The sequence below is a fragment of the Brachyistius frenatus genome, unplaced genomic scaffold, assembly GCF_029030835.1.
Source record: "Brachyistius frenatus isolate BFR_SWC_R1_liver_20210118 unplaced genomic scaffold, ASM2903083v1 Contig_294, whole genome shotgun sequence".
NCBI lineage: Eukaryota > Metazoa > Chordata > Actinopteri > Embiotocidae > Brachyistius > Brachyistius frenatus.
Genome location: NW_027210893.1, coordinates 243,203 through 254,254, shown reverse-complemented (window position 1 = coordinate 254,254; position 11,052 = coordinate 243,203). Strand labels below are relative to the sequence as shown.

The window sequence follows — 11,052 nt, the reverse complement described above, 5'->3', positions numbered from 1 at the left end:
GTTTTATGTAGATCCATGTTTTGGGAGAAGCAAACAGCATTAGCATAAAGTCTCCCTCACTGCTGGCCTCAGTTATGCTGCTGTAGGCCGAAGCTGGTGGCGGACCTCCCATGATGCACTGGGCTCCTCTCATCTCTTTCATTCTTCCTGCTCATTAACTCTATTCTCTCTCCTGCAGTGGTTTTTCTGCAGGTATGTCAGGCTCTCAGTTGCAGGTTTCCTGTTTCCTGCCTCTCTATGCTGTTCTTTTCTCTCTCCGCTCTCCCCTCAGATAGATAGCTGCTCACCTCTTCTTCCTCCTAAAAGGCTTTTTTTCCTTCTAAGTGTCCGTCATGTGAGAGCTGTTGGTGGTGGAGTTCCTCTGGGCTGGTGGAAGGTGACATTCCCACACTGGCTGGTTTTCAACCCGACGCTGACTGAATGAAGACCAAGCAAATCATTCGATCTTCGACACTTTCCAAATGTTATCAAACCGAATGGATCAGTTTCTCATCGTGAAACAAGTCATTCCACAGAGGTTGTGACACTCAGAGGAATTTATCCACCGATGTAGAGCTGCAACAGTAACAACGGAGGCGATAACAAGAGCACATGTGGACTCTCGCTGCAGGTTGAAACACTAACAGAGCTTCTGAGAGGAGGCGCTGATGTAATAAATGTTTGCACACAGTTGTTCTTCGGTAATCATTCATGTGTCCGAGGCTGCAGGAATGTCTCATTGCGTGTCTGTCTGTCCTGCAGGCGTCCAGGACAACATGGAGTTTCCACGGTGAGTTCAGTTTTAACGCTACTTTTACCTCATGATAAACACAACCTGCTGTGAGCTGGATTCTTTTCGGGGAAATGAAAACTTCTGTCATTTCTCTGTTTGTGATGTTTCCGCCTCACTGAGACTGACAGTCATGATCCAACACTGTTCATGACACTGAAAACCCACCAGCGTCCCTTCCAGACCCAGATAGACAGAGACAAGGTTGGTTGGTTGTTTCTGCAGTGCAGCGATGACCTTGATAAAAGTCACACTGTTGTGTTTATCAGCACGAGACGACCAACACAAGACCAGGGAATCAAATTAAAGAGGAATTTAATGTAGGAGGAGGAGAACAGGCTGGTCTAGCAGGGGGGCAGGAGAATGGGGGGAGGGGGGGCAGGAGGCTGAGAGGGGGTGAACTGGGAGGAGCTCTGGCGGTGTGAGGCAGGTAGAGGGGAGAAGTAGCTGAGGAGAGGCTGGAGAGGAGACAGGCCGGCTGATTACAGAAGGTACAGTGGTTAACACCGTCACCTCACAGCGAGGAGGTTGTGGGCTCGAACCCCGGCTGGGGCCGTCCTGTGTGGAGTTAGCATGTTCTCCACATGCCTACCTGGATTCTCTGACATGCATGTCATTGGTGATTCTATAAATGACTGTGTGGATGGTCTTTGTTTCTGTCTGTCTCTGTTGGACCTGTGATGGACTGGGTACCTGTCCAGGTGAACCCTGCCTTCACCCACAGTGAGCTGGGACAGGCTCCGCCCCCCCGTGACCCTGTTCAGGATAAAGCGGGTATAGATAATGTGTTTGAGCTGAGGAGTCTGAATTGGTTGATTGGTTGATTGGTTGATTGCCTGCAGGGGATCAGGTGAGGTTATCTGGAGCAGGTGAGAGTGAGCTGAGACAAAGACCTGCTTCCTGAATCTCATACTTTTTCTTTTTACTTTTAGTACCTACTACAGCGCCCCTTAAAAACCATCTACTGTTGCTACTTCATCATAAAAATGCACCTTGACCTTTGACCCTTTGGTCTTGTGATCCGTAGAGTGACGTGAAGTAAAAGGAAAAGGGATGCGATTTGGAACGAGTACGCTTCCTTTGAATGTCTCCTCTTCACCATGAATATATCAAAGTGATGCACATTCATCAGAATAGTCTGAAACCCTGAGAACGTATCTGGAAGATCAAAGAGTGAAATGAACGTAAGTTAAATAAGTTCTCTGAAACGATCCGCAGAGAGGAAAAGTCTGTCAGAATGAAATCCCGTTAAATGGATTCGATCCTTTAGAAAGGTTTCGACAGACGTTCTGAGTGTTTGTGATGTTTCTTTGCTGTGTCACTGACTGACTTTCATTTTTCTTCAGTTTTATCTTCAATCCAAAGGAAGGCATCGATAACCCAGCGCTGGTCATCTCCGATGATCCTGGTGAGGTTTCGAACGTCACAACATGTCCCGACCGCCTCTCCTGAAAACGTTGCCAGTGTTGATGGTGTGTGTGCAGAGCCCGATGCCAGCGTGGTGCCCAGGCTGTGCCATCTGAAGCGGTTCGAGGGGCAGAGCTTCGGCTTCAACCTCCGGACGGAGCCGGCCGGCTGGGGCCTCGAGGTCGGAGACGTGGAGCCGTGGAGTCCTGCAGAGCTCAGCGGCCTCCGGGACGGAGACCGCGTGCTGGAGGTCAACGAGGGATACGTGGACGACATGTTCTTCCACAAGGTCAGCGTCCATCGCTCAGGGTCGGTCCTGACGGCTGCAGCAGAACCAGGCGATCCTGTCGTACAGAAACAACATGTCGTACAGAAATTTCCCCTCGGGGATTAATAAAGTGTATAAAAAATAAATTAAAAAAAAGAACGATCATGTGTGTTTCTACCTGTTGGTACCTGACAGGTGGTGAGGAGGATCCAGTCGTGTGGCCTACACCTGTTTCTCCTGGTGCTGAGGAGAGAAGAGTACAACCAGGTACTGTATGACCGCAGCAGTAGCTGAAAACAGGGATCTCAATGACTGTTATTAGAACAGCAACAGAAGTTACCTCCTGCAGTGAGTCCTACTGATACTGCTGACTCATGGTATGTCGCTGCATCTCGCATGGTGTGCTTCTCTTGTTTCATTATGACTCGGTCATAGTCTTGTCTTGTTGATTACGGCTGTCGGCCAGTAACGCTCCTCCACTGTCATGGAACAGAGATAAAATGACAAGGTCATCATTATTGTGCTGAAGCTGTCGAAGCATTCAGATAAAATGTTTGTGCTCAGATATTCATGAATTACTATTTTATTTTATTTTTTTAATTTCTTAACTACTAACTGGATTCAAACTTCAAGTATGTTAAGATTTCATGCACTTATCCATAAAAACATGTTTTGTTTTGTGTGCTTTCATCTCCAATTAGCTTTAGCATGCTCCCTGTGCACCAGGAGTGGTGTGGAAGTTCTGCTAGTGACCCACAGCAGATGGATCTGTCAGGAGGAACCATAACACACATAGAGTCCGTGTACCATACGGCAGCTCAGCTGCAGTCACTGTAACTTCACACGTGACACCACAGCAAAAGCAATTTGGCGTTTTAATCTCAGCTGCAGTGTTAGCAGTTGCATTCATGTTTAACTTTTCTCAAAATGATGTAACTTAATTTCAGTGCCACATAACGGATGTGGGAACTTTAGCAGGTAACTGGAAACAGCTGCGAGAGGATCATGGCGACTGTTTGTTGTGTTGTCCAACCCTGTTTCCAAAAAAGGTGAAAAGCTGTTTAAAATGTAAATAAAAACACATTGTGATGATTTGTAAATCACATAAATCCATATTTTAATGAAAATAGACCAAAGACAACAGATCAAATGTTGAAACTGAGAATTGTATTGTTTTACGTAAAATATGTGCTTATTGTGAATGTGATGTCAGCAACACGTCTCTATAAAGTTGTTCCAGGATCATGTTCACCACTGAGCTGCATCAACTCTTCTTTTAACAACACTCTGGAAACTTTGGGGAACTGAGGAGACCAGTTTCTGGAGTTTTGAAAGTGAAATGTGGTCCCATTCTGGCCTGATAGAGGATTCCAGCTGCTCAACAGTTCAGGGTCTCCTTTGTTGTATTGTTCATGTCCTGATGCTCCAGATGTTTTCAATGATTGACAGGTCTGGACTGCAGGAGGCCAGTTTATCAGCGGACTCTTCTACTAGAGAACCATGCTGTTGGAATACGTGCAGAATGTGGTTGGACGTTGTTCTGCTGAAATAAACAAGACCTTCCCTGAAAGAGACGTTGTCTGGATGGCAGCATATGGTGCTCCAAAACCTGAATATATCATTCAGCATTAATGCTTCCTTCCAGATGTTCAAGCTACCCATGCCATGCACTGATGGTGCATCCCTGTACCATCACAGATGCTGGCTTCAGAACTGAGCTGATAACAAGCTGGATGGTCCCTCTCCTCTTTAACCTGGAGGATGCAGCGTCCATGATTTCCAAACAGAATCTCAGATTGTGATCCATCAGACCTCAGGACAGTTGTCCACTTCACCTCAGTCCATCTTCAATGATCTCGGTCCAGAGAAGGCGGCGGTGTTTCTGGATCATGTTTCTATCTGGTTTCTTCTTTGGAGCGTTTTAACAGCATTTGTGGACGCAGCGATGAACTGTGTTCACAGACGATGGTTTTCACAAGTGTTCCTGAGCCCATGCAGTGATTTCCACTCCAGAATAGTGTGTTTTTAATGCAGTGCTGCCTGAAGGCCTGAAGATCACCGCCATCCAATATTGGTTTCCAGCCTTGTCCCTTGTGTTCAGAGATTTCTCCAGATTCTCTGAAATGTCCCACCAGGTGTTTTTCTCTTTTGTTGATCCTGTCCCAACTTTTTTGAGACGTGTTGCTGCCATCAAATTTAAAATAAGCATATATTTTTAATTAAACAATACAATTTCTCATTTTAAACATTTGATATGTTGTCTTTAGTCTGTTTTCAGCTAATTATGGGGTTTACATAATTTGCAAATGATCACAATCTGTTTTTATTTACATTTTATACAGCGTCCCAACTTTTTTGGAGACGGGTTGTATACTTCATCATATTGATTGTGAAGTTAAACTCTCTATCTATCCTGTATAATGTTCTTCCTCAGACTCTTTCTAGCATAAGCTGAATCTTGCTGATGTCTGTCTTCTTCCAGGCCGTGTCGATGGGTCTTGACCTGCAGACGTTAGCAAGAGCCTCCAAAGGGGAGCGCTGGTCCCGTCCCAGACTGTGTCACATCAGCAGACACCCTGAGTACGGCCTGGGCATGACCGTCCTCTCAGTGGCTGGTAGGAATAAACACACACAGCCTGTGCTCTTTAACTATTTGACAATAAAGCCGACTTGTAAAGTCTGTAAAATCAGCTCAGATTACCACAAGAGAAAAAAAACCAGGTAGTTTCTACAGTAGTGAACGATTCCCTCAGGAATGGACAACCTGATGTAAAGTTTCTCCTCACTACATCTCGTTAGTAGGCAGCTCTAAAACATCCTTATCTTTAGACTCCAGCTTATCTCGTTACAAAGTACAGCAGTTTTACAGCACACCTCACTGACAGCAGTGACTGATGATGACAGTGTGGATGTGTCTCCAGGTCAGAAGGGCCAGTACACGGTGAGCACCGTGGCTGACGGTCCGGCAGATAAAGCTGGCGTCTGCACTGGAGACAAACTGGTGTGGATCAACGGAGCGACGGCGTCGATGCTCCCACACTCCACCCTCAACAGAACCGTACGAGTCCAGTTTCACCATTCACATCCAGCTCCTGTCTAACCGAACACGTGTGTGAGTGTGTGGTGTGTTTGGTTGCCAGGTAAAGAAGAGTGGCAACTCGGTGACTGTGTTGGTCGTTGACGGTGACAGTGAGTCCTGGTACCTGAGGAGGAAGATGCCCATCCTGCCTGTGGTCGCAGAAAGCTGCAACTTCCCCCACACCGCCAAGACCATGCATCTGGAGAAAGGAAACGATGGCTTCGGCTTCCTGCTGAGACAAGAGAAGCTGGCAGGCACACAAAGGATCGGTGAGATGTTATCCACACACACACCTGGTAGAAGCAGCTCACCTTTTTATTAAAGGATAATTCCAGTTTATTAATATGACCATCCAATGACTGATCTATAATTAAATTATTATAAAATTTGCACTTATGCAGCAGATTTTTACCGTAACCGGGTCTGAACTGCTCACATAACACTTATCTCTGAGTCTGACCCACTGAAAAATGTTTCCAATACAGAAGTGTCTTCAGCTGCAATACCAGCGAGTGCCACTAGAGATCGGCTCCAAAAAGCCTCCGGCTCCATAGACTCCCATTCAACTTCTCTCATCAAATCCAAAGTGAATAAAATGTGTCCATCAGTTCTCTCGGTGTTACACATGAAGCGTATCCAGGCCGTAAACAACCTGCCTTCGTAACAATGTACATGTACGTCAAGTCTACTGGTGTGTAATAATCAGGTGATTGATGGTGAACCTCTGTTGTCTCCCCTGTGACCAGTTCATGTGCTGAGGGAGGTGGACGTGGGGAGTCCAGCTGAGGGTGCAGGGATGGAGGATGGAGACCTGCTGCTGGCTGTCAACGAGGAGCCCGTTGAGTCCCTGGAGCACGAGGACATCGTCAAAAGGATCCGACAGAGCGGTGATACAGTCGTCCTCACCTCCATGTCTCTACCAGGAAGAAACTTCTACAGAGAGGCGAGTAAAGTCGAGTCACTAGAATCACACAGCTGCAGTCAGTCTTGCTCACATTGTGTGAGGACTTCATTTGCTCTCTGGTTTTGCAGTTGGGAATCTCTCCCCTGTTGTTCCACCATGAACGTTCTCTCCGCTGCACGGAGAGGGAAACTCCTCAGAGAAAAACCACCATGTATGATCAGGACAGAGAGGAAACCGGCTCCGGTCATCCCTCAGGAACCATGATAACACAGGTATCATTACACCGTCCGTACTGTGGCCTGACAGGAACGCTGTCTGGTGACAGAAACACCAGTTTTCTTCTGCAACAGCACCAGATAATTCTACACATTTCTGTCATCCATCAAACTCTATCTGATTCCTCTCCGTTCAACACCAGACAGATGATCAGCGCTCAGATCATGTCTGTAATACCTCTTCTTATCTGTTCTCCATACCTAGCTGCAACACTTCCCACTGAAGGAAGGCAGGAAGAAACAAACAAACAAACAAACAAACAAACAAACAAACAAAGGCCTGTGGTACAGTCAGGTTACAGCTATTGGTGGGCGGGACGTAGTATCGTCAGGTTTCCAATCAGATCGGTCAGATCCACCGCTGGCTCCTCCCCCGCTCGTCCAAATATGGTCACTTCCTGCTCCAAACCGCTCCGAACTAACAAGATGGTGACGGACAAAATCTGAACTGGAGGATTCATAACGTTCACAAACCAACGATGACATCACTGATGGATGATGACATCACTGATGGATGATGGTTGGTTGGATGTTAAGCTGTAATTTTAGTCATGTAGGGTTTTTCATCATATCTTAAACAATGTGTCTGAGGAAAATGTTGATGTTCCAACAGCCTGATCTTCTCCCTCCATGTCTTTACATTTCCTACATTATGTTAGAAACATAAAGCAGTTCGCCCTTGTAGCTTCTAGACGCTGTCCCCGTTGCCGTTGCCTAGCAGTGGTATTATCACATACAGTGAGCAGGACTTCCTATGTTGTGACCAGGAGCTCACGAGTCCTATTGAACGCTTAATCTGTGCCGGTTCTGGTGATTGACAAGTGGCAGCCGCCGGGCTAACGAGGGACCTGAGAGCAGGTGAGGTGGATGTGGCAGGCAGATAACAGGAAGAAACAAACCAAACCAAAGGTGAAGCAGAGACAGACAGCACATTTAAGAAATGTCCCTCACGAAGTACTCAGTCTCAACAGGAAGTGGGTAAAACACCCGACTCAATTTTCTCGTAATTACAGTGTTTTGAAACACATCCATTTACACAGCAGTAAATCTCATTGGTATCAGTGGACCGATATGATTTAGCCAACATATGCTGAACGTAGATTAAATCAATCTGTTTCAACTTGGTGAAGTAAATTTGACATCCAAATTTGACTTTGGGTCTCTAAGTTAAGTCCGTTAACAAAGTTGGGTTCTTTCAGCTAAGGTCAAATCCTTTCTCTCCACCAAAGACCTGGAGAAAGTTATTCATGCTTTTATCTCCTCTAGATTGGACTGTTGTAATTCTTTGTATGCTGGAATCAGCAAAAATCTTTAATCACGCCTTCAGTTGTTGCAGAACTCTGCAGCCAGATGTTTAACTGGCACACACAGGCGTGAACACATTTCACCCATCTTAAAATCCCTTCATTGGCTACCAGTCCAGTACAGAGTTCATGATCCGCCCCAGTCTATCTGTCCGACCTGCTGCAGCCGATTCCCCACCGCGCTCACTCAGGTCTCTGGAACAACAGCTTTTAGTTGTTCTTAGAACAAAAATGACGACCCGGGCCGACTGGTCCTTTTCTGTTGCTGCTCCTAAACTCTGGAACAACCTTCCTCTTCACAGTAGGTTGTCATCCACCTTACCAAAGTTTAAAAGCCGTTTAAAAACCTATTTATTTTCACTGGCCTATCCACTTTGATCTTAACTTGGCACTTTTGTGTGATTTGTGTTAGTTTGTCTTGATTTTAACATTACTTATTTTTCCAGTCTTCTGAAATGTATGACTGTTTGTTTATGTGCAGCACTTTGAGCAACCTTTGTTGTGTTTTAAAATGTGCTATACAAATAAATAAATAAAAATTTAAAAAAAAGATGCCTTATTTCACCCTTTTTCATAAACTGTATCTTCTCTATTTCGCTCTCTCTCTTGCTACACAAAAAAATGATACTTTGGACCAACTTAAAAAAATTACTCTAATTTGTTACAGCTAAAGTTTTTTGTTATTCTCAAACTATATTTATGATTTGGGAAAACCCAAGACAAAAAAATGTACTTATACACAAAGTAAAAGGCTGATTTAGGAAAGACCATACACCATTTTTCACTTTGTTAGAACTCAATTTTTTCACTTTGGAAAAACATATTTATAATTACATCTAAGTAAAGTTTTTACTTTAGAATAAACTAACACAAATACTCAAATTTTGTTAAAGGCAAATTTATCTGTTTTATTTCAAGTAAAATAAAAATAAAAATAAAAAAAATTCATTAGCTGTGAGGTGTTCAGGGAACAGTGGTAAATTGAAGCATCCAGCACTGACTTGCATGTGCAGTGTTTAGGGGACGCTGGTAGATCGTAGGATCGACTGTTAGTCTGCATGTGAGGCACCGAGGGGACATTTGTAAATTGTACCTATAGAAAATAACCTGTATTACACTCTCCCCCTCTAAAGTGCATGAAAACTAAAGATTTGTACTTTAATATGTGATGTAATTTAGTATTTATAAAAATGAATTTTATTAAATAGTATTAAACAAAGTGTTGTTCAGGAACCAGTTTTGAAGTCAAGTTTGTGTCCCATAGCTGAAACCTCTAATTATCAAACATTATCCTCATTATATTATTACATCCTATAAGTTTATGAGTCACTATACTACCTCAATATACAACACCATTCTGCATTTGTTTACTGTTGCCCTGCACTCTTGTGTTTTATTGTGTCATGTGTGTTGTACTGCAACACAGACCAGTAACTGTTTTTTTTAAGCTGCGTACCTGGATTTTTTGTTTCATGACAGTTAAATTGAATTGTATGAAAAACTCATGAAAAAGTAAACACATTGTATGAAATTTGGGAGACAGTAAACATGCAGGATGTAAAAGAACCCGTATGTGCTGATAACTGTGGACGTGCTCGCTGCCTCACCAGAGGAGAACATGTTGCTGTGACTTCATCACCGTGTGTTTTGTGTTTTACAGCTGTCAGAGAGAACAAGTGAGGCCTTCTTGTGATGGAATAAAGCAGAACACAGGTGATCGAATCCATCAGGTGACAAAGAAGGAGGAGGAACTCTGGTTTAACAGATTTCACAACAGACGGGGGTTGATTGAAGATTGAAGTTATTGTTTGTCCATCAGATTATTATCATAAATGTATAGCAGAATAATTACTGTGTTGCCATCTTCATTTTAGTATGAACAAGTCCTCCACCTCTTTAATAAGAGGCCTCTTCAACATTGTGATAGTCAGCTGTACATTTTGATTCAGTTGTTTCTTTTAGGGACCTGGCCCTTGTATTTAATGTAATTAATGTGTAATACATTGTATGATATAACCTAGTAAGTGTCTTGAAATTATTTAACTCCATTTACAGAGGCCGAACATCGACGTATTTTGAAAGATTAATGTTTTGTAATTTGGTACACTGTGACGTCTGGATGTAAAAATTCATATTGAATATTTTTGCAATAAACTCTGAACCATTTTTTTCAACATATAAATTTTTGTACTGTGTGCCAGTCAACAAGGGTGTGTGTGTGTGTGTGTGTGTGTGTGTGTGTGTGTGTGTGTGTGTGTGAGAGTGCGTGTGTGTGCATGTGCATGTATGTGTGTGTGTGTGTGTGTGTTTGTGTGTATTGGGGGAGGGGCAAGTTTCATGAGTTTTTGAGGACTTTTAAACCCTCAAACATACAGGTTATTTGAGAGAAACAATCAGGCCTTCGCACCTTTCAGTGGCCTGATAGTAACAAGAAAGACAACATGGTGTCACGTCTGTGTTCATTCATTTTTCAGTTTTGTTTCCTGTTTTATTTTGATAAACTCACCTCTCCTCTCGTTTCTGACACCTTCACTTCCTGTCCCTTGTGTGTGTGTGTGTGTGTATATATATATATATATATATATATATATATATATATATATATATGTAGATATATATATCTCTGTCTTTCCTCTTTGTCTTTGCCAGGTTGTCGTAGTTAACAGCTCTTCGTTCCAGCGGTGATTTTCAGTGTGTTTCTCCTCCTGGCTTTGTTTTGCCTGCACCTTGTCTTCATTTTTGCCTCGTGTGGACTGACTGTTTTTTTGGGGACTTTTGTAACGTACCTGTGATTCAGAGTTTTGTATTTCCCTTTTCATTCCTTTGTGGTCGCTTTGATTTTGTTAGCAAAGTTCATTAATCTTAACTGCCTGTCAGAGAGTTGTGCATTTGAGTCCGTCAACTGTACACGCTACACGGGTCACATGATTATAACCGGAACAAAAACTATAGGGTTTCTGCACGATTGCTGCCTGCACCTCTAAATAAAGCCGCAAGCAGCAATGATCCGGGACCAAGCAGCCTTGTAGATCATGCAACTCTGTTT

The 11,052-nt window shown here is 43.6% G+C and overlaps 1 protein-coding gene across 1 annotated transcript; it reads left to right on the top strand.

Moving 5' to 3' along the window:
• Positions 1–755: 755 nt before the first annotated feature.
• Positions 756–9,843, top strand: LOC138635159 (Na(+)/H(+) exchange regulatory cofactor NHE-RF3-like). The gene is made up of 10 exons (XM_069722520.1): positions 756–769; positions 2,116–2,177; positions 2,254–2,465; positions 2,640–2,711; positions 4,927–5,059; positions 5,366–5,502; positions 5,585–5,792; positions 6,270–6,466; positions 6,556–6,699; positions 9,667–9,843. The coding sequence occupies exons 1-10, from the start codon at positions 756–758 to the stop codon at positions 9,697–9,699; spliced, it is 1,212 nt and encodes a 403-aa protein (XP_069578621.1). The 3' UTR covers positions 9,700–9,843.
• The last annotated feature ends 1,209 nt before the right edge of the window (positions 9,844–11,052 follow it).

Coding starts and splice junctions, on each gene's coding strand:
- LOC138635159 (XM_069722520.1), top strand. Junction 2,178..2,253: donor GGTCATCTCCGATGATCCTG/GTGAGGTTTCGA, acceptor GTGTGTGTGCAG/AGCCCGATGCCAGCGTGGTG. Junction 2,712..4,926: donor GGAGAGAAGAGTACAACCAG/GTACTGTATGAC, acceptor GTCTTCTTCCAG/GCCGTGTCGATGGGTCTTGA.